Source organism: Rhinoraja longicauda, chromosome 7 (assembly GCF_053455715.1).
Source record: "Rhinoraja longicauda isolate Sanriku21f chromosome 7, sRhiLon1.1, whole genome shotgun sequence".
Lineage (NCBI taxonomy): Eukaryota > Metazoa > Chordata > Chondrichthyes > Rajiformes > Arhynchobatidae > Rhinoraja > Rhinoraja longicauda.
The window spans coordinates 19,253,131-19,280,123 of NC_135959.1; the positions used below are offsets into that span (position 1 = coordinate 19,253,131).

Consider the following 26,993-nt stretch of genomic DNA (forward strand, 5'->3'; position numbering starts at 1 on the left):
GAGGCTGCATTCAGAGTATTGTCTTCAGTGCTGGGCACCATGTTACAGGAAAGATGTTGTCAAGCTGGAAAGGCTACAGAGAAGATTTACGAGGGTATTGCCACGACTAGCAGGTGGAGCTGTAGGGGATGTTTGCATAGGCAGGGACTCTATTCCTTGGAGAGAAGGAGGATGAGGATGATCTTATAGAGCTGTATAAAATTACGAGAGGAATAGATTGGGTAAACATAGAAAACATAGAAAATAGGTGCAGGAGGAGGCCATTCGGCCCTTCGAGCCAGCACCGTCATTCATTGTGATGCCTGATCATCTACAATCCGTAACCTGTGCCTGACCTCTCCCCATATCCCCTGATTCCACTAGCCCCTAGAGCTCTATCTAACTCTCTTCTAAATTTATCCAGTGAATTGGCCTCCACTGCCTTCTATGGCAGAGAATTCCACAAATTTACAACTCTCTGGATGTAAAAGTTTCTTCTCACCTCAGTTTTAAAAGGCCTCCCCTTTATTCTTAGACTGTTGCCCCTGGTTCTGGACTCCCCCAACATTGGGAACATTTTTTCTGCATCTAGTTTGTCCAGTCCTTTTATAACTTTATACATCTCTATACGAGCCCCTCTCATCCTTCTAAACTCCAGTGAATACAAGCCCAGTCTTTCCTCATAAGACAGCCCCGCCATCCCAGGGATCAACCTCGTGAACCTACGCTGCACTGCCTCAATAGCAAGGACGTCCTTCCTCAAATTAGGAGACCAAAACTGCACACAATACTCCAGATGTGGTCTCACCAGGGCACTATACAACTGCAGAAGGACCTCTTTGCTCCAATACTCAAATCCTCTCGTTATGAGCTAACATGCCATTAGCTTTCTTCACTGCCTGCTGTACCTGCACGCTTACTTTCAGTGACTGGTATACAAGGACACCCAGGTCTCGTTGCACTTCCCCTTTACCTAATCTGACACAATTGAGATAATAATCTGCCTCCTTACGCTGTTTACACTGCCACCCAGCTTTGTGTCATCTGCAAACTTGCTAGTGTTACTTCTAATTCCATCATCCAAATCATTAATATATATTGTAAATAGTTGTGGCCCCAGCACCGAGCCTTGTGGCACTCCACTCATTATGACCCGTTTATTCCTACTCTTTGCTTCCTGTCAGCCAACCAATTCTCTATCCATGTCAATACCCTACCCCCAATACCATGTGCTCTAATTTTGCTCACCAACCTCTCGTGTGGGACCTTATTAAAGGCTTTCTGAAAGTCTAGATACACTACATCCACTGGCTCTCCTTCATCCATTTTACTTGTCACATCCTCAAAAAATTCCAGAAGATCAGTCAAGCAGGATTACCCCTTCATAAATCCATGCTGACTTGGACCAATCATTTTACTGCTTACCAAATGTGCCGTTATTACCTCTTTAATAATTGACTCCAGCATCTTACCCACCACCGATGTCAGGCTAACTGGTCTATAATTTCCCGTTTTCTCTCTCGCTCCTTTCTTGAAAAGTGGGATAACATTAGCACAGTAACTTATCCTGAATCTATTGAACATTGGATAATGATCACCAATGCGTCCATGATTTTTAGAGCCACCTCTTTGAGTACCCTGGGATGCAGACCATCAGACCCTGGGGATTTATCAGTTTCAGGTAGATGCACAGTCTTTTGCCCAGAGTAGGTGAATCAGGGAACAGAGGGCAAAGGTTTAAGGTGAAGGGGAAATGATTTAATATGAATCGGAGGGATAACTTTTTCACACAAAGGGTGGTGGGTATATGGAACAAGCTGCCGGAGAAGGTAGTTGAGGCTGGGACTATCCCAACATTTAGGAAACACTTAGACAAGTACATCGATAGGACAGGTTTGGAGGGATATGGACCAAATGCAGGCATGGGGGTGAGCGTTAGTATAGCTGGAACATGTTGGCCGGTGTGGGCAAATTGGGCTGAAGGGCCTGTTTCCACGCTGTATCAAGTCAAATCAGTTTTATTTTTCAAAAATGATATGAAATTTGAACATCCTACAGTCATGGATCAGTGGTCAGCAGTCTCACTTCTCAGCTCTGATGAAGGTTCTCCAACCTGAAGCATTAACTTTGTTTTTCTCTCTCTGCCTGACCCCAGTGTGTTTATAACGATTTCTGATTTTGCATCAGAAATCCAGTTTTGTTTTGATGTTCCGTGGAGAATTGAGCACATAAAAGTCAAGGCTGATGGTCTAGTCTTGAGGGAGTGTTACATTGTCAGAGATGCCACCTGTCAGATGCAATGTTAAACCCAATCTCCAATGGTCCTGCCCAGTGTATGCAATGGATCCTGCAGCATGCAGGATCAATAGTGTCACATCTAATTAAATGGACTTGCAGTCAGAGTTTATAACCATTGATCTAATGGCATGAGTTCAAATCCCACCGCAGCAGGTGAGGAATACAAATTCAAATAATTAAATAAATCTGGAATTGGATATACTCACATCTCAAAAGTTGCATTCATGAAACTACTGCAATGATGTGTGGGGGAGTCCAGAATCAGGGATCACAGTTTAAGAATAAGGGATAGGCCATTTAGGACTGAGATGAGGAAAAGTTTCTTCACCCAGAGAGCTGCGAATCTGTGGAATTATCTGCCACAGAAGGCTGTGGAGGCCAATTCACTGGATGTTTTCAAGAGAGATTTAGCTCTTAGGACTAAAGGAATCAAGGGATATTGGGGAAAGGCAGGAACGGAGTACTGAGTTTAGATGATCAGCCATGATGATATTGAATGGCTCGAAGGGCCGAATGGCCTACTCCTGCACCTATTTTTCTATGTTTCTAATGATATAAGAATCCACCTGGTTTATTTACACCCCTTTGGAGCAGAAATCTGCAATCTTTTCACAGCCTGATGTACATGTGATCCAGACCAGCAATATTCGTGATGGCCCGTGCCATTTCTGTCCACAGATGCTGCCTGACCTGTTAAGTTCCTCTGTTTTTTTGTTCCAGATTCCAGCATCTGCACACTCTTGTGTCTCCACCAATGTTCTTTACTTAAAACTACCTCCGCAGTTCAGGGGGCAATAAAGGGTAGACAATAAATGCTGGCATTGCCAATGGATGAATAAATAAGGAAGCAATTTGAAAATAGAATTGGAGAGTTCTCCCCAGTCCCCCAGCCAATATCCATCCTTCTGTCAACATTGAAGCAGATTGTGTAGTCATGTCACACTGCTGTTTGCAGGAACTTGCTGTATGTAAATTGGCTGCTGTGTTTCCTATAACAGTAACTCCACTTTTGAGACCTACATTGCAAATGTATGTCACTCCTTCGCCAAATTGTGTAATTAGAGTTGTTTTACATCAAGCACGATGTTCATTGTGTGCACTGTTCTCACCTGCAGGGCATGTAGGAATTTGCAAATGATCTGCTTATGATTTTCCAATTAATAACCACAAAATATTGAACAGAGCTTGCGTCAATTCCTGCCTCCTGGCCGAATTATCCTGTGGGAACCTACTGTTGCCTATTATCGGCTATCGACCCAAGATAGACACAAAATGCCGGGTCAGTGGGTCAGGCTGCATCTCTGGAGAAAAGAGATATGTAACGTTTTGGGTCAAAACCCTTATTTGGACTGAGAGTCAGGGGGGAGGGAAACTAGAGGTATGAAAAGGTTCAGAACAAATCGGAGCCGGCAGCAATAAGCAAGGAAAGGTGGAGCCCACAATGGTCCATTGTTGGCCGTGGAAGAGATGATAGTGAAGGGATATATGGACGCGAACAGTGGAACTGGTGGATGATTAGGGTGGGGGAGGAGTGGAGAGAGAGGGAACGCAGGGGTTACTAAAGACAGTGCATGCTTGCTGCCTCAAATTCATTGCTGCTACTTATATGTGCAGGCAGTGGCTCAGTATGTGTACAGACGAGATACTGTGCAGTGTTAAGGTTTTTTTATAGTTCCAGTAATCTAAAAACATGAGTTCAAATCCCACCATGGTAGATAGGGAATTTAAATTGGTCTTGAATACATTTGGGATAAAAAGTCAGTGGCACGTAGAGGGTGACCATGTTTCACTAGATTGTTCTGCAACGAACATCCTTCCCTGGTGTGGCTCTAGTTGACTCCACAATGCTTGGTTGCATTTTCTGCTTCTGAAATTGCCAACGAGCTTCCAAACCAAATCAAAACCACCCTGCCCACAGAATCCAACAACTCATGATGCGGCAGGGTGGCGCAACAGTAGAGTTGCGGATTCGATCCTTAATGCAGATGCTGTCTAAATGGAGTTTGTAAATTCTCCTTGTGACCGGGTGGGTTTTCTCCGGGGTCTCCGGTTTCTTCCTACACACCTAAGAGGTACAGGTTTATTGGCTTTGGTAAAAATCATAAATTGTCCTTAGTGTGTAGAATGGTGTTAGTGTACGGGGATCGCCAGTCGGCACAGACTCAGTGGGCCGGTTCCACACTGTATCTGTAAACTAAACTATACTCACAAGGACAGTTCCACTCCCACTCCCTCTGCCTAATGACTGACCGACATTGGCACTCACATGACCATGAATTGGTCACAAGGCTTGTTGTGAGGATTACCACAGACCTTATCAGTGCTGCAGTTGTCCCCGCCCCAACAGTCAAGTCAATGCCACGTGAGCTAGTTGTTTGAGAGGATGAGGACTTCACAAGTTGTTAACATCACTCCTTTGAACTTTTTCACGTGGTTTGAACGCATGTTTAAGTTGCCAAGTTGGATTGATGTGCACCATCTCTCAACTATGCTGGCCAATAGCATAGCTTTCTCACTACCTTCCCCTCTCACCCATCCCTGCTGACCAATAATATACCTTGGCCCCTCCTTGCCTCTCCCACCCAGCTCTACTGCTTCTCCTCAGCTAACAATGAACCATTCTATATTTCCTTCATCATCGTCTGCTTTGATCTGTCATTTTCATACCTTACCCTTCCATATCTCTGGTCTCCCTCTTCCTTGAGTATCAGTCTGAAAAAGGGTCTCAACCCGAAACCTCACGCATTCCTTCTCTCGGGAAACTAAATTCAGCATGAGATGCTGCCTGTCCCGCTGAGTTACTTCAGCATTTTGTGTCTGTCTTTAATCACACATCACGTTCCTTCCCTGCCCTACCTCCTTCTCTGCTGGCCAATAACGGTCACTCCTGTGTCCGTCCCACTGCCATTCCTCTGCTGGACAATAAAATGGCCCCTTTCCTCGCCTATGATGCTGAATTTAGTTTCCCGAGCCTCTGGAGAATCGCACGGAGAAGAGAGGAAAGGGGAACATCCATGAATCATTATTCCACTGGAACTAAGATTCGATTATCAGAAGGGTTCTCAGAATCAGTTGAATCTTGGTGCTACATGGCAACTGGACAAGCATGCTAAAGATAATTGTAATCAATTGTTGTCATTCTTTTATATTTTGTATAAATATATGTGCTGGTAATTGGAATCAGTTTTGAACGATACTTGATGGTCGGCATCTACATGGTGGGTTGAATGAATCTATGACTCTATAAGTCAATAAATTCTGCTCTGTTTTGAAACCCCAGTTTCCATTCTAACTGCATTAAATTTTAATTGTACCTGGTCTGGCTTTAAATTTTTATTTCATCAAAATGAAGCCACTCAGTCCATGATGCCCCATACTAGCACTTTGAAAGATGTTCCCATCAGTTCTTCTCGCTGCTCCCTCCCCACATCTCTGAGTCTTTCCATTGCTGAAGTTCCTGTTGAATCTGTTTCCACCACCCATTAGTGCAAAGGGGGTTGCAGATGGCAGCACCTCACTGCACTTCCAGAAAATCAAATCTCCTCACCCGCTCATCTCCTGCATATTTAGCCAGTTTTCTTAAAGGCTGCACCCTCGGTTTACTGACAGGAGCTGTTGGAGGCATTTTGATTTGTGTTCACTTTGGCGCATGTATCCAATTACTGATGCATCTGTGTCTTCAGATTGCAGAGTACGTGTTTGTGATATTCATGAGCATCGAGCTGAATCTAAAAATCCTGGCGGATGGGTTATTCTTCACTCCCACAGCTGTCATCAGGGATTTCGGAGGAGTGATGGACATCTTTATTTACCTTGTAAGCTTTCAGGTTACACATTTAACTTGAATCGAAGTTCCCAACAGAAAAAAAAATATCAGCCCAAAATAATACCAAAATTAACTGGGCAAAAATGAAGGACAAGTCTCAAATTGGTACAGACTCAGCAAGCTGTCCAGAGCACTGATAGTTGCATTTAAGACATGGAAAGGCTGGTAAAAGGTGAAAAAGAGAAAAGGAAGACTCATGGGGAGATACCAACACTGAAGGTTTCTAATGACCAAAGTCTGAACAATCTGATGTTCAGCCCTAACAGTAGTGAGAACAGTGAGCACAGAGGGATGATTATCCCACTGCCTGCAAACTCTGGGAAATGGGCTGAGGCATTCCCTGACTGAAGCCTTTAAGATTATGAAAGGGTTCACGGAGCAGCCTAAAACTTGGGACGGCCATCAATAAAAGGTACAATTGGGAGTTCAGGAGAACCTTTTTTCTCCAGGAAGCAGGGAGAATGGGGGAACCTGGGGCAGGAACACCTGCATGAAGCATCTCTGCAAATATAATATCGTCACCAATAAATCCAATTGGGATTTCAGGCAAAACGTCGAGGGGATGAGATGAATGATGGGTTTATGGAGAGGCTGGGTAAGCTTCCAAGAAAATGGATTTCGATGAAGAATGGCATTGAGGCAGTGGTAGAGTTGTGCAGGCTGGCACAGTGGGGCAGCTGTAGAGTTGTGCAGAGATGCACAGCGGTAGAGTAGCTGCCTTACAGTGCCAGAGACCCAGGTTCGATCCTGACTACAGGTGCCATCTGTACGGATTTTGCACATTCTCTTTGTGACCACGTGGGTTTTCTCCACATGCTCTGGTTTCCTACTACACTCCAAAGAGGTACATGATTAATTGGCTTAATAGGTTAATTGGCTTCAGTTAAAAAAAAATGCGAATTGTGTAATAAGTAAAAATTGTAAATTGCCCTTGGTGTGTAGCATGGTGCTTGTGTACGGGGTGACTGCTGGTCGGCAGGGACTCGGTTGGCTGAAGGCCCTGTTTCCACGCTATATCTCTGAAGTCTAAAGTCTAAATGACAGGAGGAGGCTTGAGTGGAGCATAGACACTAGCAAGGGCTAGTTGGGCCGACTGGCCTCTTTTTGTGTGGCGTCTTCTGTGTAAACCATGAGGAAGGGGGTGGTTTGTGGTGCTGCTGTTGAGGAGCTTCAATGGGAATCAGGGGTAATGCCCACCTGTAAACAGTTAGACCAGACCCGTCTAAGATTTGGTGCTCAGAGCCGCTGGGTTGTGGTCATGTTTGTGTCCTGGGATGGAGATCCATCCTCATTAACCTTGCCTCTCTCATGCTGTCTGTCCACCAGCAAAGCCTGATCTTCCTGTGCTGGATGCCATACACAGTCCCTGCTCAGTCGGGAGCACAGCTGCTGATGATGCTGAGGTGCCTGCGACCACTCCGAATATTCAAGCTGGTTCCTCAGATGAGAAAGGTTTTACGGGAACTCTTTAGCGGTTTCAAGGAAATATTTCTGGTGAGTAGTGATGGATGCAAAGCTTTTGCAGAATCATAGGAAATAAAAGACATGGAAGAGGAAAGGAGGGGGGGGGGAGATGTTGAGAAATGGAGGGATTGGGCAAACAGCGGAACTGGCCATTCAGCCTATCATGTCTATACCTGAAATAACCTTTCTTTAGACTTTAGAGATACAGCGTGGAAACAGGCCCTTCAGCCCACCGAGTCCACACCAACGGGTGATCACCCAGTAAACTAACACTACACACTAGGGACAATGTTACCAAAACCAATTAACCTACAAACCTGTACGTCTTTGGAATGTGGGAGCACCTGGAGAAAACCCACGCGGTCACAGGGAGAACATATAAATTCTGTACAGAAGGCACCTCGTGGTCAGGATCAAACACAGGTCTCAGGAACTGTAAGGCAGCAACTCTACCACTATAAGACAGCAACTCGACTGTGCCGCCCTTTCCTTTAATCCAACTTTCAACACTTGGTCCATATTCCTACAGATTTCAGCTCCGCTGCCACTCATTCAGCTGCCTTATAAATGAGGGGAGATTTCCTGCTTCCACCCTTCTGCCCCTTGGGCAGAGAGCTCCACACCCCCATCTGATAGTCGAGTTAAATAAGTTCTCAACCAACCTCTGATCCCACCAGTGATCCACACATCTCTGACCTCAGTTCCCAATGCTCTCTGCTGAGGTGAAAGTGACCATCTTGTGTACCTGCTCTAGGTCTGTCTGTTACAACGCGGAAATGAGCCCTTTGGCCAACCGAGTGTGTGCCGGCCAGCAATCACCCCGTATACGAGCACTGTCTTACACATTAGGGACCATTTACAATTTTACCGAAGCCTATTAAAATCGTTGGAGTGTGGGAGGAAACCCGAGCACCCAGAAAAAACCCACGAGGTCACAGGGAAAACGTACAAACTCCATACAGACAGCAGCTGTAGTCAGGATGGAACCCGGGTCTCTGGCGCTGTAAGGCAGCAACAAGGTGGGAAGAAACTAGAGTACCCAGAGGAAACCAACACAGTCACAGGGAGAAGGTGCTGGATCTTGATCTCAATCAAGAGCAAGCACCTGTTTACAAACCTGCTGCTGTTTACAAACCTGTTGTGCTGCTGCTGCGAGTAAGAATTTCCTTGTTTCATTCAAGTACATAAAACACTCTTGACGCTTGGTCCTGCCTTGATCACCTCGCCACTGTCTGTCGTCTCTTTCCTTAGGTTTCCATCCTGCTGCTGACGCTCATGCTTGTGTTTGCAAGTTTTGGAGTTCAGCTTTTTGCCGGGAAACTGGCCAAGTGCAATGATCCTCACGTCATCAGGCGGGTAAGCAACTTGTCATCAAACCCAAACAAAACGCTATCTTTCTTAGTTATTTTTAAATCTGTTATGATATGAACAGTGAAATTTCCAATTGTAAAGTAAATCACTCCCCCTATATCCTTTTCCCACTCAGACCTGTTCACCCAGGTTCTTACTTGTTTTGTTCACCATCTGGGTCCCTTCCCCCAACCCCCCACCCCCTGTTACCTAACTCCATCACCAATCCCCCACCTGGTACCATCTGGCCATTATTTCCCCCTTGGCTCAATCTCGTTCCATCTATCTACCAGTCTCTGTCTCAACACTCCCCCCCCCCCACCCCTCTCGCCCATCTGATACAATCGACACCCCTCACTGAGTTCCACCCACCTCTCATTACCCCACCCCCACTCACTTTTACATGCTGGTTATCTTCCGTCAACACTGTCAATCGTAATGCAAAGTCTCAACCTGAAACATTGACCATCCCTTTACTTCCACAGATGCTGCTCGGCCCACTGAGTTCTTCCGGCAGCTTTTTCTGTTTGCTTAAGCTCCTTTACTTTTGTTTCCCAAGGAAATAGTCATAAGGATGGAAGCAGGCCCTTCGGCCCTCCTCGTCCATTCTGACCACGATGCCCATCTAAACCAGTCCCATTTTCTCGCACAAAAAGTAGCACAACTCATCTGCATACAAAGTAAAAATCTTTGGTGCATGTACTGAGATGCAGTGTATAACTTGGTTTGAATCCAGTCAAATCATTCTATACCTGAGTACAATCAAGTCTTTACACAAGAACAACAGATAATGTAAAGAGAAAGACAACCAAAGTGCAGAATTTAGTGTGACAGCGTTATAGCATTTATTTTCAATATCGAGGAGGCTCGGACATTTTTAAGACGTTGTGATTACCAGAGTTTAATCCCGTGCCGTCCATCACTGTCTCGGTGCTCTGGAAATCCAATAACCCATGGACTTGGTTCAACTTCTTAAAGTGTGCCCGCGTTTTCATATCTGTAAATTCCTCTCCCAGTTTGTGATCAGTCGCGTTGTCCAATGATGGGTTAGTTGCAGCAATTGCTGCTCCAATAATGCCTTTAATTAATGGGACATTGGTGTCAATGAAGACTTCCAAACATAATCCATTTTCATTAATGAAGGTGACAGAATGGGTGGAGGATTTACCGCCAAGCCCACAGTGCGAGGATCTGCTTTGATACCGAGCCAGAGCAGATTATTCTAAACCTGGTCAATACCAAAGCTTCTCATTTTTATGTTCTCCCTTGTTGGAGATAAATGTTGCCGTCTTCTCCAGGATGCCTTCCACAGAGGAAGAGCTGGCTGCCGTTCCTTCATTTATTTATTTTTTAAAATCACCATCCAAATCTACCTCCACTCTCTTCCTACTTATTATATAACCTAACGTTTCTTTGGAACTGCTTTTAATTGGCAACTATTAATCAATACACCATGCATGCTGTGACTATTATTGATGACATTGATTTTAAGTCGTTCACCTGGTAATGTGTTCTGGGATTATCTGTTTTTGCATCCTCCACTTTTTATGGTGAATACCCAGTAAATGGCACAGGATTGGTAAACTTTGACACCTTAAACGCGAGGCATTTAATTTCAGCAAATAACCATTTACATTTATTGGTGTTAATATTGGTTAATTATTGTCACATGTACTGAGATACAATGTAAAAATTTGCATGCTATCCAGTCAAATCATACCACGCATGAGTACAAGCCATTACACAAGTACAACAGGTGGTATAAAGAGAAAGATAACCGAAGTGCAGAATTTAATGTTACAGTGAAATAGTGCTATAGTTTCAGAGAACAAGCAGATTGAAAGGTGAAAGGTTCTCAACAAGGTAGGTTGGGAGTTCAGGAATACACCCTTAACTTATGAGAAGATAATTCAGAGTATGATAACAGGGGGGAAAGCTGTTTCTGAATCTGGTGGTGTGTAATTCAAGCTTTTGGATCTTCTAACAGATGGTAGAGGGGAGAAGAGGGAATGGCTGTGATGTAATTGCCCTGAATTATATTGGTTGCTTTCCCAAACCAGTGTGAAGTGTAGATGGAGTCATTGGGGCAGGAGGTTGGATTGTGTAAGTTCTAGAAGCAGAATTAAGCCTTTCGGCCCATCAAGTCTGTTCCGCCATTCAATCATTGTTGATCCATCTGTCCCTCTCAACTCCATTCTCCTGCCTTCTCCCCATAACCCCTGCCACCCTTACTAATCATGGTGACTAAAACCTGCCCTGTTCATTTGCTGAGGTAGGATCAGGGTGGGTCCAAGAACCTGATACCAAAATGAAAGTAGCTATTCCTGAACCTGGCAGTGTGGCATTTGAGTCTTCTGTATCTCCTGCCTGATGCTAGCAGCGAGAAGAGGGCATGGCCCAGATGAAAGATGCCACCTTCTTGAGGCAGCACCTCATGTAGATGTTTTTGATGGAGAGGAGGGCTATGCCTGCGATGGGCTGGAACGAGTCCACCACTCTCTGCAGCCTTTCCTGTTCATCAAACCCTAATCCATAACTCCAGGCTCATCACATGCTGTGAAATGGTAGTCTACTGTCCTTGAATAATCCACCCACCCATTACACATTGCAAGACAATCTCAATCAGACTAACGCACTCACCAATAAATGGTAGGAACAGTTGCTTCATATTTTTGAAGGAATAATTCTGCAATAAATGATGAGCTAAAGATGGTCTTTGTGTTTAGTTTTTTAGTTTAGTTTAGAGATACTGCACGGAAACAGGCCCTTCAGCCCAGCGAGTCCGCACCGACCAACGATCTCTGTACATTAACACTATACTACTCACACTAGGGACAATTTACAATGATACCAAGCCAATTAACCTACAAACCTGTACATCTTTGGAGTGGGAGGAAACCGGAGCACCCGGAGAAAACCCATGCGGTCACAGGGAGAACGTACAAACTCCATACAGACAAGCACCCATAGTTGGGGTCCAACCTGGGTCTCTGGTGCTGTAAGTGCTGTAAGGCAGCAACTCTACTGCTGCGTCACAGTGCCGCCCATCTCCTTTCCCTTTGATGTTTCTGAACCCATAATTGGAGTAAACGGGGGACTCGTTTGTTGATGGGTTTCCGTTTGTGTGCTGGGTTTCAGGAGCTATGTCACGGAATGTTCCGCATCAATGTCAGTGTGTCGAGGAATCTCAACCTGAAGCTAAAGGATGGGGAGAAGAAGCCAGGGTTCTGGGTACCACGAGTTTGGTAAGTTGCAACAAAGAGGGCTCACTGTGTCTCTTCAGTAATGGGACTTGAGCATCAGTGATGAGACCAGCATTTATTGCCCATCCCTAATTGCCCTTGAGAAGCGTGGGTGGCAGGGGGGTGCCTTCTTGAACAACTACAGTCCTTAGAATCACAGAGTGATACAGCATGGAAACAGGCCCTTCGGCTCAACTTGCCCACACTGGCCAAGATGTCCCAGCTACACTAGTCCCACATGCCCGTGTCTGGCCCATATTCCTCCAAGCCTCTACTATCGATGCACCTGGTACCATGTAGCATGTATCTGGTGAAGATACTCCCACAGTGCTGCTGTATTTAGAATCAGTGGGGATGAAGCAACGGTGATATACAGTAAACCATCACAATAATGGACCACTCTATAGTGGATTTTGATCATAGTGGACTGAGGCACCCGTTGCATACCCCCCTTCACTTCCGCCAGTTACCCAGTTTTACTGGCACCAGGTGATGTACTTCCGGTTGTAGGAGCAGAGAGAGCGAGCAGCACGAAGGTAGCGTGAGTACTAGGGCCGTCCCTGGTACACCATGTGTGGGGTCAGGGGCTCTGCGGCTCCCTGGCCTGTGAATTCCCACTTGTTTAACCCCACCCAGCACCACGTTTCTTCCCTTCCGCCCTTGGGTAAAACTTTACCACCCTCACTCAGTTATAGTGGACAATCGGCAATCTCCCCCCTCCTGGCCCGTTACTGCGAGGGTTTACTGTATTTCAAATTCAGGATGATGTGTGATCTGGAGGAAAACCTGCAGATGGTGGTGTTGCCCTGTACCTGTGACCCTTAGCATGGTGGCTGGGGTACCAACCCAATGGACTGCTTTGTCTTGGATGCTGTCAGGTTTCTTGAGAATCGTTGGGGCCGCACTCATCCAGACAAGTGGAGAGTGTTCCGTCACATTCCTGACTTGTGCCTTGTGCTTGGTGAGGCTTTGAAATGCAAGGAGATAAGTTGTTCAGAACAGAATGCCCAGCCACCAACCCCCATAAACCTTCCAGAAATGGGAATGATCCTGAGAAAAAAAGTCCAAAATAAAAGGCTTACAGTTTTATCTAGGTCCAGAAATGACTGCCAGGATATTGAATGTTTCTTAAAATCAAATTAATAATTGTTTTGAAATTAAAAAAGGAAGGGCTGTGTGTACACGGTGGGTCGGGTAGCATCTGAGAGAGGGAAACAAGTCAACAATTCAGGTCGATAATGAGCTCTGAAGCTTTGATTTGCGTTCTCTCTCCACAGATGTTTCCTGACCACCTGAATATTTCCAGCATCTGTGGTATTTTTTCTCTAGCTGTTCTACTCTAAATTATCCATACTTTAAACAAATAATAATTACACAGCTCAGTTAAGAAATTGTTCCCAGGTCCATCATAAAATCATGCAGCATAGATTGAGCTTGTTCAGCCCAATTGCTCGTCCTCAGTCTGACAGAGAACTCTCTCATTGTTCCACTTGCCTGACTCTATCTCTCTGCCCCCTCCCCTTGCCTCTCTTTCCCCTCCACACCCCCTCTCTTCACTCCCAACTCCCCTCTCTCCCCTGCCCGCAACCTTCTCTCCCCTACCCGCTCCCCTCTCCCCTGCCCCTTACCTTCTCCCCACTGCCCATCCCCTTTTCTCCCCTGCCCGTTCCCTTCTCTCCTCCACCCATTCCTTTCTCTCCCCTGCTCTCTGCCCTGACCGCTCCCCTCTCCTCTGCCTGTCCCCCTCTCTCCTGCCCATTCCCTTCTCTCCCCTGCCCGTTCCCTTCTCTCCCTTGCCCACTCCCCTCTCTCCCCTGCCCGTCCCTTCTCTCCCCTGCCCACTGCCCTCTCCCCTGCCCGTTCCCTTGTCTCCCCTGCCCGTTCCCTTCTCTCCCCTGCCCGCTCCCTTCTCTTCCCTGCCCGTACCCTTCTCTCCCCTGCCCGCTCCCCTCTCTCCCCTGCCCGTTCCCTTCTCTCCCCTGCCCGCTCCCTTCTCTCCCCTGCCCACTGCCCTCTCCCCTGCCCGTCCCACTCCTGCCCATTCCCTTCTCTCCCTTGCCCACTCCCCTCTGCCCTACCTGTCCCCTTCTCTCCCATGCCCACTCCCTTTTCTCCCCTGCCCGTTCCCTTGTCTCCCCTGCCCGCTCCCTTCTCTTCCCTGCCCGTACCCTTCTCTCCCCTGCCCGCTCCCCTCTCTCCCCTGCCCGTTCCCTTCTCTTCCCTGCCCGTACCCTTCTCTCCCCTGCCCACTGCCCTCTCCCCTGCCCGTCCCACTCTCTCCTGCCCATTCCCTTCTCTCCCTTGCCCACTCCCCTCTGCCCTACCTGTCCCCTTCTCTCCCCTGCCCACTCCCTTTTCTCCCCTGCCCGTTCCCTTCTCTCCCCTGCCCATCCTACTCTCTCCTGCCCATTCCCTTCTCTCCCCTGCCCACTCCCCTCTCTCCCCTGCCCGTCCCTTCTCTCCCCTGCCCACTGCCCTCTCCCCTGCCCGTTCCCTTCTCTCCTCTGCCCACTGCCCTCTCCCCTGCCCATCCCACTCTCTCCTGCCCATTCCCTTCACTCCCCTGCCCACTCCTCTCTCTCCCCTGCCCGTTCCCTTCACTCCACTGCCCACTCCCCTCTCTACCCTGCCTGACCTGCTGAGTTACTCCAGCACTGTGCCTATCTTCGGCATAAACCAATATTTGCATTTCTTCTTTCTCCTGCCAGCTCCCTTCTCTCCCTTGCCCACTCCCTTCTCCTCTCCCTTGCCCACTCCCTTCTCCTCTCCCTTGCCCACTCCCTTCTCCTCTCCCTTGCCTGCTCTCTTCTCTCGCCTGCACTGTCCCCTCTCCTCATTTTGGCGCTTCCGATGAACCCCTTCGCTCCACGTTCTCCTTGCACACACCCCGCAGCATTAGGAGATAGATGTTTACTCCATTTGACCCCTTCCTGATTTTGAACATCTCCATTAAATCTCCTCTTAACCTTCTCCACTTCAAGGGGAATTCCATAGAAACAAAAGAACTGCAAATATCGGTTTATGCCGAAGATAGGCACAAAGTGCTGGAGTAACTCAGCAGGTCAGGCAGCATCTCTGGAGAAAAAGTCCATCAGAGTCTGAAGAAAGGACCTGACCCGAAAAGTCACCATCTAACTTCTGCGGTCAATTAACCTATTTTTAACCAGATAGTTATTAAAAATGAATCAAATTTGTTTTCTATCTTCTCCTTCCTCTCTGCAGGGGAGTTCTAGGCATGTTTCAAAGATGGAGGTTCTGGAAGAGCCAACCTGGGTTGGTTTTGGGAGGAGTGCAATGACAGTGCAGAGAAACACTTGTATGTTTGTGAAACTCATGGGCTCACCCCTCACGCCATCTCTACTCACAATGCACTGATTGACGTCTCATCCACTGATGTTCTTCGGGGAAGCAACTACTCTGGCCTCATGAGACTCCTGGTCAAAGTGCAAGCATTAAAGCCATCCCTGCTTGCCAGCTCCACCCTCCCTGTTGGTGCAAGCGTCCCCGTCCCAGTGGAAAGATTTTCCCAAATTCAGGATGGAATTTATCAGTGACAGTCTTATTTTACAGCCATTAATTTTGGTCTCTCTCAATCTCAATGTTTTTCCCAATCCCTTCCGGAATTTTAACACCTATGTCAGTTGTCCTCTCATCTGTAACTTCTTTTACAGATAAAAGCCGCAACATGTACCTTGCCTCTCCTATTGTGGCTTTTCCCTTCCCTATCTCTGAAATCTCTGTACCCCTCCAGTTTAATTTAGTTTAGAGATACAGCACGGCCCACTGAGTCTGCACCAACCAGCGATTCCGGTACACTAGCTCTATCCTACACACGAGGGACAATTTACAATCTTGACCAAAGCCAATTAACCTACAAACCTGTACGTCTTTGGACATGTGGGAGGAAACTGGAGCACCCGGGGAAAACCCATGCCGTCATGGGGAGAACGTACAAACTCCGTATAGACAGCAGCCATAGTCAGCATCGAACATGGGCCTCTGGTGTAATAAGGTAGCAAATCTACCGCTGCGCCACTGTCCTGCCTAGTAAATTCTGGCCTTCTTATTGACCTGAATTCAACCACTTCTCCATTCCTGGTTGTGCCTGGGCCCTGATATCTGGCATTATAGAACAATACACCACAAGAACCGGCCATTTAACCCACAGTATCTGTGCATCCCCTCCGTAAACCTCCACCTCGCCTACTGATACTAGTCCCCTTTAGTTCCACCTCCATGACTGTACATTCCATCCCCTAACCTTGATGTTTGGCTTGGAGAACATGCCAGTGAATCCCCTCCATATCCGATACCATGAAACCTGTGTCCAGTCTCACACCAAGTCCACTCCAGCACCATGCTGCGATGTGAAATGGATGCAAGCTGCCGTTGGAGAACCTGGAAATTTGTTTACGATCTGATGGGATTTACAGGAAGGGCCTTTCTTTTCATTCCAGGGCCAACCCTCGAAACTTCAACTTTGACAATGTGGGAAGTGCATTGCTGGCCTTGTTTGAAGTGCTCTCGTTGAAAGGTTGGGTAGAAGTCCGAGACGTCATCATTCATCGAGTGGGCCCAGTAAGGATCACCAATATCTAGCGGTTTGGAGTAATTATGCTGGTGCTGGCCTGATTCTCTTCAGTCAGCGGTAAAAGAGCACCACTCATTATTTATCCTGCTTACAACTCCCCATGACATTCTTGTGAGACTTGCTCCCATCAGGAGAATGGGACACCTGGCACATCCATACAGAGGATGCTCACTGCTTTAACTTTTGTTGCTTCCAAATTAGTCAAATATGTGAAAATGAACCATGTGTTTTGTCCAGTTTATGACACAATTTGATCTCTATTCCTGTGCATTGTACAATTCAGTGCTATATCTCACATATAAAAATGCACACAGTATTGCAGTTGCCCCAAAAACAGTTCCAATTTTATTTTACTGCTTTAGCGCCACTTGTGAAATGATTTGATATATGCACTGAAGTTAGAAGTTAGGGGGCATCAAGTGTTTTTGTTTGGTCACTAGCACTAACGAATTGCAAAAAATGTTTTTTGCTCCTGACACTTGACTGCAATCAAATCAGTCCGAGGAGGGGATGGCAAGCAGCCACTATCTCACAACGCCCGTCACCAAAGACTCCTTTCTCCTCAAAGAGTCTAAAGTTGGAATATTGGATTCATGTAGCAAAACAAAATTAAGTGAGCCAAAGGGACATAAGAAAGCGAGGTTACAAAATGTACATTCAATTAACTTCCATCTCTTTTTTATTGCCCTAGCAGCAATCAAAAGTGAGATTGCACAACTTTTTCAGGGCTGGAGAGGTTTCTCTCCAGTTAAGATTCGTTGCACTTCCCTCTGAAAGTGCCACTGAGTCTGTAGAGGGGAATCATTGCACCTCACCTGACTGATGGGTATTCCTGCTGGGATCCCACTGCACCAAAGCTTGAGGAGAGATTGTGCAACACAAAATGCAGGACTTCTTTTTTCCCTTTTAGCTCTGCAAGTGTGGGATGGGGGTATATACATTAATGTTGCAATAAATATGACACCTTAAAAACCTCATCATTAATCTCAATGTAAAATCCAAATCACTGATCTAACTGCAAACCCTGTTCTTGCAGATCCATGGCATCTACATCCACGTCTTTGTTTTTCTTGGCTGCATGATTGGACTGACTCTCTTTGTTGGTGTTGTCATCGCTAATTTCAATGAGAATAAGGTGAGCTCCACTGCTTCCATTAGCCATACTGCTCTCTGCCTTCATCTTTTGTTGCTGCAAAGCTGCAATCCTATACATGATAATCAATCCATTTTTTTATCCAATTTATGGCACAGTTAAATCTCTATCCCTCTGCACAACTTACTGATGCCATTGACCTGACATTTATGTAATACAATAAAAACGCATACCGTATTGCAACTGTGTCCTGCCCCAAAGTAATTCTGCAATTTTGTTTGCTACTTTTGCTTTAAGCATCACTTGTAAACAGGTCTGATTTTTGCCCTAGAGTTGAAAGTTAGGCAGCAGAAATATATTTTCAGTTGTTAGTACCAGCTGCCCAAGTGAGCACGATGGTAAGGTGATGGACACAAAGTGCTGGAGTATCTCAACGGGACAAGCAGCATCTCTGGAGAAAAAGGATGGGTGACGATTCGGGCCTGGACCTTCAGATACTAGGCACCCTGACTTGTCTTCCTGCTGGTTTTCTAGGGCACTGCTTTACTGACTGTCGACCAGAGGCGATGGGAGGACTTGAAAAGCCGACTGAAGATTGCTCAGCCTCTTCACCTGGCGGCTAGACCTGGTAAACAAGTTTCTGTCTCACTGAGCGTCGCAGCGGCTTCTCGTGTGGCTGCTTCCATTTTCTGCTTGTGTAGGCATTTTAGAGAGTCAAGGGTGCTTAATCATCAAATGTACTGAAACGGAACAATGAAATTCTTAATTACAGTAGCTCACTAGGTCTATAAACACAATTTACAATAAATAAAACAATAAATGGAAAAAAAGAATGTTCAGTAAATTAAAAACCCAATATTAGTGCAGAACAAAATAAAGCCCAAAGTCAAAAGTGCAACCAAGGCAGTTTGGAATTTAGTTAGAGTTTGTCGTGTTTAGTAGCCTGATGGCTGTTGGGAAGAACCAGTCCCTGAACCTAGACATTACAGTTTTCAGACTCCTGCACCAGCTTCCCTGTGGCAGGAGCAAAATGAGAGCGTGGCCAGGATGGTGTGGGTCTTTGATGACGCTGGCTAACATTTTGGGGCAGTAACACCTATAGATCCCCTTGATGGCAGAGAGGTCAGTATCTGTGCTAGACTGAGCAGTGTTCACCACCTTTTGTAATCTCCTTCATTTCTGGGCATTTGAGTTGCTGAACCAGGCCATTATGCAACCAGTCAATATGCTCTACACCTGTAGAAGTTCAAGAGAGTTTTTGTCCACATACCGAATCTCGCCAATCTTCTAAGTAGACATCGATGGGCTTTCTTTATGATTACATCAGTGTGCTGGGTCCAGGACAGATCTTCAGCAATATGCGCATGCAGGAATTTGAAGTTGTTCACCTCTCCACCACCAACTATTCTTGATTAGTACGGATGTCAGGGGTTATGGGGAGAAGGCAGGAGAATGGGGTTAGGAAGGAGAGATAGATCAGCTATGATTGAATGATGGAGTAGACGTGATGGGCCAAATGGCATAATTCTACTCCTATCACTTATGACCCATTGCTGAAAACAGGCTCATGGATCCTTGGTCTTCCTATTCTAAAGTCAACAATCAGCTCTTTGGTTTTACTGATGTTGAGAGCAAGGTTGTTATTCCAGCACTATTCAATCAAACGATCAATCTTCCTTCTGTGCTCCGACAATGGAGGTACTATCATATGTTGAAAGACTGGAGCGACTAGGCTTGTATACACTGGAATTTAGAAGGATGAGAGGAGATCTTATCGAAACGTATAAGATTATTAAGGGGTTGGACACGTTAGAGGCAGGAAACATGTTCCCAATGTTGGGGGAGTCCAGAACAAGGGCCCACAGTTTAAGAATAAGGGGTAGGCCATTTAGAACTGAGATGAGGAAAAACTTTTTCAGTCAGAGAGTTATGAATCTGTGGAATTCTCTGCCTCAGAAGGCAGTGGAGGCCAATTCTCTGAATGCATTCAAGAGAGAGCTGGATAGAGCTCTTAAGGATAGCGGAGTCAGGGGGTATGGGGAGAAGGCAGGAACGGGGTACTGATTGAGAATGATCAGCCACATTGAATGGCGGTGCTGTCTATTGACACATCATTACCTGCAATTATTCCAACAACAGTTGTATCATCAGTGAATTTAAAGATGGAGTTGGAACTGTATCTGGCTACACAGTCATGAGTATAGAGTACGGGACTGAGCACACACAGGTTTCCTCTGCGCTGATGGTTATCAAGGAATAAGTGTTGATAACTAAGTTGCAGAGGGCCAATTCCCTGAGCTTGGTAAATGTTTGGAGTGGGTGATGGTGTTGAACGCTGAGCTGTAGTCTATGAACAACATCTTGGCGTATGTGTTTTTATTGTGCAAGTGGTCCAGTGCAGAGTGGAAAGCCAACATGATTGCATCCCCAAATGATCCCTTGTGCCGATACGCAAAATGTAGTGGGTCCAGGAACTTGCTAAACTAGGAGTTGATACGTGCCATAACTAATCTCTCAAAGCGCTTCATCACCGTATCCTTCGTATCTTTCAACAATTAGTCAAAGGGAGTCCCATCAACTTCAGACCCAAATCCAACTTTCAGGAAACCATAAGCTCCCCTTTTTGCAGTGTTTACTACCTCGCCTGAGAAACTTGGTGCATGGGCAGTGTCTGTGGAAGGAAATGGCAGAACATTTGCACTCTTTTGTCTTCTCCACTTATCACCTCCAGCATTGGTTACCACCTTCTCCCATCTCGACACACACTACCCCAGCTGAGATCTGACTACTATTTTTTATATATTTGGAGCAGAATCTCCCGGCTCCTATATTGTAACAAGATGATAACTCTACTGGAGTTTTCATGTTCATAAGTTATCGGAGCAGAATTAGGCCATTCGGTCCATCAAGTCTACTTGGCATTTAATCATGGCTGATCTATCTTTTCCCCTCAACCCCTTTCTCCTACCTTCTCCCCATAACCCGTGAGTTTGCAAGAGCTGTAAAAGGGCAACAGTTTGCATTTATTTAGCATCTTTAACTTGGCCAAATATCCGACGGTGCAGGAGTACTATCGAACAGAAATTAATACGCAACTACCTGAAATGTTAGAATAGGTGACCAAAGGTTTGATAAAACACCGAGGTTTAGGAAGCATCTTGAAAAGCAAGAGAGAGGTTTTGGGAGGGATTGAATTAGAGGAGAGCAAGGAGATTGAGGAGATTGTAGAATGAGATGGGAGGTGTGAGGCCACAGGAGAACGTGAGGAAGAGCAAAAGCCAAAGCCAACTCGTTAGTCAGCAATTAATCAAATGGGAGTTCAGAAAACTGTGGAACTCGCTCTCACAGGGAGGACTTGAGGTCAAGAGCAGGGATAGGTTTCAGGGAAAGCTGGAAAAAATATGAAGGAGAGAGAGAGATGCCAAGTGGTTGGAGAAATTGTGAGGACTAGAACAACAGCATGGAGCAGCGGGGCCAAATGGCCAGAATAATTGTGCATTATGTTTTCCAGACAATGGCGGCCTCCGAGCTAAAATGTACGATATAACCCAACACCCTTTCTTCAAGAGGAGCATTGCCGTGCTGGTCCTTGCACAGTCCGTGCTCCTGTCAGTCAAGGTACTTCACGTTTTGGCTAGAATTAGTGTTAACAGAGTTAAGTGGGACTGTTATTCTGTTTTACTAATGGCACATTGAGAAAGGGTGGCAAACCTGCCTCATCCCTGCACTGCGATGTGTAGATGTGAAGGGTGCTAAGGCTTTCGAGCCAGTGAAACAAAGTACAGTGAGCTGGGAACTCTAGAACAGCTACAGTGTTCATTTATATAGCAGCTTTAATATTGCAACATGTCCCGACTACTTTGAAACAGAAATTGATGTCTAACCACATGAGTAATTGGGACGATCTAGTCAAAGAGGTGAATTGAAAGGAGCATTCCAGCGCCTGTAGCTCAGTTAGTTGCAACATCAGTGGTGGAGCAGGGGATATCAATAAGGCTCCCTCCCAACACCAGCTGCCGCTTCTTCCTGTCAGCCATTGCTTTGTCCACTCCTCCCTCTACTGCCGCCGCCTCCTTCTCCTCCTTACTCCGCCACTTCCCCCTCCACCGCTGCCCCCTCCTTCCCCGTTGTCCAAGGTGTCCAGGGTGGTATATGTCGACAACTCCAGGGGAGAAAGAGGAGGAGGAGGAGGGTGTGGCGGTGGAGGGTGGAGCAGACATAGAGATGACCAACATGAAGAAGAGGCAGCGTTTTGGGGGGGAGGGGGGTTGGGGGGGAGGAAGCCTCCCTGTGACCGAGCGCATCCTGTCAGTGGCGGCAGCCTGAAGATAACTCTGTCGGCCAGGAGCTACGATGTGAGCCGCAACACAGCCAGATCATCCGGACGGTGCAGCAGCTGGTGAAGAAGAGCCCGCTGGCGTACCTTGTGGAAGATGCCTGCGACTCAGCCGGAAGTTGCTCTCCACTGCCTCCCTCATTCTCTCTCGCCTTCCCAGTGTCATACCAACAGCGGCCGTAACTGGAAGAGCGGCGTACCCAGCCGACAAATTTATATCTATGAAACAGTCTGGAATCCCTCGCCATCCTCCCGCTACAATACACAGGTCATTCAGGAAACGGGGCCACCCCGTAAGTGCGAGGTGACATATCTCACCTATTTCTAAGTCGGAGAGTGCTTGTAGTGCAAAGAAAAGTCTGTAGTGCAACATGTAGATCATAGTTGCTGAGATTTATTCACAAAATGCTGGAGTAACTCAGCAGGTCAGGCAGCATCTCAGGAGAGAAGGAATGGGTGACGTTTTGGGCCGAGACCCTTCTTCAGACCCTCTCATTAGAGATCTACCCTCTAATGCCTCCAAACTTATCATTCCCCAGCCCCGCACGGCCCGATTTTACTTCCTACCAGCATCTGCAGTTATTTTCTTACACATAGTTGCTGAGATAGTGGTTAATATTGTGCAGTGATCAAAAGGCTGATGGTTGCTGGGAGGTAGCTGTTCTTGAACCTGGAGGTCATGGTTTTCAGGCTTCTGTACCTACTTCCCGATGGTAGTAGTGAGATGAGAGCGTGGTCTGGGGTGGTGTGGATCTTTGATGATATTAGCTGCCTTTTGGGGGCAGCCCCTCTGATAGATTCCTTTGGTCACTACTCATGATGGACTGGGCAACATCTACCACTATTTGCAGCTTCCTTCGCTCATGAGCATTCAAGTTATCGAAACCAGTTGGGATTCAACCAGTCAGTATGCTTTTGAAAGTGCACCGGTAAAAATCCGATACGGTATACAATGACAGACAGAATCTCCTCAGTCTTCGATTTTAGGTTTATTATTATTGCCACATGTACCGAGGTACAGTGAAAAGCTTTGTTTTGCATGCTTTCCAGATAGATCAGATGTACCATACATAGAACAATCAAGTCAAACTCAAGTACAATAGGAAGAGCAAAGGAGAAGATACCAGAGAGCAGAATATGGTTCTCAGCATTGTAGTGCATCAGTTCCATAGGCAAAGTCCAATGTCCACAAGGGGGTATAGGTGAATAAGGCAGTACCCTAACTTATGGAAAGACCATTCAGAAGCTTGATTGCAGAGCTGTTCCTGAATCTGGTGGTGCACACTTTCAAGCTTCTGGGAGTGGGAAGTGGGAATGACTGGGATAGGACAAGTCTTTGATTATGTTGACTGTCTTTTTGAGGCAGCTTGAAGTGTAGATGGAGTCAATGGTGGTAAGTCTGGTCTGTATGATGGACTGGGCTACATCTACTCAAAGACAATAGATAGAGCAAAGGGGAAGATACCAGAGTGCAGAATATGGTTTTCAGCATTGTAGCGCACCAGGTCCATAGACAAGGTCCAATGTCTACATGAGCTTTCTTTGTGATTGCATCAATGTGCTGGCCCAGGACAGATCTTCAGAATATGCACCCCTAGTTTAGTTTTGTTTAGTTTATTAGACCCTTAGGGACCCTCAGGAAGAGCAGAATCCTTGATACTGTTGAATGAGTTTAGGCCAGGAGGCTGGAACACTCTAAATCAAAAATCAAGGGCTGTTCTTTTGCTTAATTCTTACTAAATAAGGCTGAGGGAATGGAGCAAGGAATTAAAATGGCATGTTCCTGGTAACAAGGAGGAGGAGGGGGTCACTGCTGTGGAGTGGGTGGAGATGCTCTTGGCTCCCTAACACAGAAACCAGGAATAATTAGAGATGGGAAGATGACAACGGAACAAATTGGGAAATACCAAGTAAGGCCAGAGGAGATCCGGAATCATTAGACACTTGGCTATGTCTCCAACTCTGTCCCTAGAGTCACCAATTATCATCCACAGAAATAAAGCCAAAGGCTGTGAAAAAGTGCAGTTCTGTGAAATTACTTCCTTTCTGTATTGCAGTGGGATGTTGATGACCCGGTCACCGTTCCTCTCGCAACAATGTCCGTCATCTTCATCTTTATCTTTGTCCTTGAGGTAATGATATTTTTGGTACATACTTGCGCCCGCCCATACCCCTATCTCCACTGTTTCCTACCACTGCGTCCCAATTTGTATTACGTGGCCAGAGTTGTCGCCAACTGTCTGAAGGTCGCCTTTACCGACAATTTATTTTCCTTTTAATTGATGCAGTATCTCAGCAAAGGAGCTTGTGGAGAAATTAAGTGCCCCTTCTTCTTCTTGCGTTTGAGGCAGCAGAAATGATGTAACGCCCTCCAGGCGCTGCAGCCAGTGCAATGTGCTGTTGTCGAGGGCCGTGAGGTCTACCCCTCCACCAGGGGGACGGAGGACAGTGCAGTCGAAAATGACGTGCTGCGCTGTTTGCTGGTCTGCTCCACACACGCAGGCTGCTGATGGACGCAACCCCCAACGATGCATGTTGGCGTTGAACCGGCCGACCCGTGCGGAGCCGGTTCAGGGTGACCCACTCTTTGCGGAGCATGTCCGAGCCGGGTGGGGCTGTGGTGTTCAGAGCGACAGTGAATTGAGGAGTTCGCGATGTCTGTTCCCTGCTGGTTCTCCATGCTCCTAGTATGTTGAAACCGGAGCCACAGAGGGTCGCTGCATGATGGGAGAAAGGGTGACGAGATGACAGGCGTTGAGGTCCCAGTTGCTGTGAATCCTGGGCGAGGTGATGCAAAGGATGTTTGGCATCCGATGGGGCCTTGCACACCAGCCTATAAGTGAAGAACTCTCTGCGAAGCTTGGTGGGTGTGATACCTGCGAGCACCGGCAGGAGATCCGTCGGAGTAGGGCGTAGGCAGCCAGTGATGATCGCATGGTGTCGTTGAGGGTGGCGTCTACCTTGCTGGTATGAGCGCTGCGGCACCATGCTGGGGCGGCGTACTCAGTGGCGCTGTACATGAGTGCAAGAGCACTGGTTCGAAGAGTAGATGTTCTGGCGCCCCATGACGATCCGGCCAAGCAACGCAGGAGGTTGTTCCGTGCCGAGACTTTAGCACGGAGAGCTTCAAGGTGTTGCTTGTAGGTCAGCTGTCGATCTAGTTTCATCCCAAGATATGTAGGAAATGGGTTGTAGGTTAGGGGTGACCCATTGAGGGTGACGGTTAGCTGGCATTGAGCTTCCTTGTTGTTTAGGTGAAAGGCCGTTGTGGTGGTTTTTGCCACACTCAGTTTTAGTCTCCAGGTCTTAAGGTAGCTCGCGACAAGTTCCATATCTGCCGAGAGCACATCCTCAACATTTGACCAACTCTTGTCCGAGTGCAGTAGGGCCAAGTCATCTGCGTATCCATACTGGCGCGAGGTCGTGCGTGGCAGATCGCTGATATAGAGGTTGAAGAGCATGGGGGCCAGTACCGAGCCTTGGGGGACTCTGCTTCTTAGGCGTCGCAGTCGGCTAGATTGTCCGCCCCTGATTATCTCAAATGAAAAACTCTCCCTGACAAATGGATTTTTGTAATTTATCGGGAAAGAGGTTCATTCTGTTGCTTCTGGTGATGGTTTAATACTGCATCAAGTTGTGTTGTCAGGGAATAGAGTGATGTCAGGACACAGACAGCTTGTGACAGCAGTCTCAAATTACTTCTTATCCATCCTCCAGTTAGCAAAGTAAATTTTTCTTCGAGATGTGGCCACGGTGGTGCAGCGGTAGAGTTGTTGCCTTACAGCGCTTGCAGCGCCAGAGATCTGGGTTCGATCCCGATTACGTTCTCCCCGTGACCTTGTGGGTTTTCTCCGAGATCTTCGGTTTCCTCCCACACTCCAAAGATGTACAGGTATGTAGGTTAATTGGCTTGGTGTGTGTGTAAATTGTCTTTATTGTGTGTAGGATAGTGTAAATGTGCTGGGATCGCTGGTTGGTGCAGACTCGGTGGTCCGAATGGGCCGGTTTCCGCGCTGTATCTCGAAACTAAACTAAACTAAAAATGTGACCTCTTAAAAATTGCTTTTGTTTTTTTTTGTTGTCTCCCAATATTTACCTTTTCAGGTGAGTAGAAGTGAAGGGTCTTCTTGCTGCTGTCATTCTAAAGGAGAGTCATGCAGGGACACCAGTGTCACAGGCTAGGTCCCTCCAATACATCATCCACACTTCCGTTTCTTTGTAGATGACACTAAAATTGGTGATACAGTGAACAGTGAAGAAGGTTAATCCCGTTAACAGTGGGATATTGTTCAGCTGGGCCAATGGACTGTAGAATGGTTGATAAGGTTTAGTTTGGTTTAGTTTATTATCACATGTTCCAAGGTACAGTGAAAAGCTTTTTGTTGCATGCTGACCAGTCAGCGAAAAACTATACTTGATTACATGTATACTATACATGCCGTCCAGTGTACAGAATCCATGAATGTAGAAAATCTAGGAGTGCAGATACATCATTTCATGAAGATGGTGACACAGGTGGACAGGGTGGTGAAGAAGACCAGTGTATTGACTTGAACTGTCATCTGCCCATTGCCCTCCACAGATGCTGCCTGGCACACTGAGTTCCTCCAGTCATTTGTTTTTTCCTCAAATATCTTGCCGCTTCAGATTTGAAATTTTAAATGGATCTCCAGTCTCAGTGTTTTTTGAGAGAGAGTCCATTCTAGTTTAGTTTTGAGATACAGCGTGGAAACAGGCCCTTCGGCCCACTGAGTCCGGGCTGACCAACAATCCCCGTACACTAACACTATCCTTCACACTAGGGACAATTTACA

The 26,993-nt window shown here is 46.6% G+C and overlaps 1 protein-coding gene across 1 annotated transcript in view; it reads left to right on the forward strand.

Annotated features, from left to right (window-relative positions):
* Positions 1-26,993, forward strand: part of nalcn (sodium leak channel, non-selective) — a 173,384-nt gene that overhangs the window by 114,478 nt on the left and 31,913 nt on the right. The window contains 9 exon segments of the mRNA XM_078402211.1: positions 5,961-6,092; positions 7,430-7,597; positions 8,819-8,923; positions 12,056-12,162; positions 16,617-16,737; positions 17,787-17,885; positions 18,378-18,471; positions 21,355-21,461; positions 24,237-24,311. Coding sequence (XP_078258337.1) covers positions 5,961-6,092; positions 7,430-7,597; positions 8,819-8,923; positions 12,056-12,162; positions 16,617-16,737; positions 17,787-17,885; positions 18,378-18,471; positions 21,355-21,461; positions 24,237-24,311 — 1,008 coding nt within the window.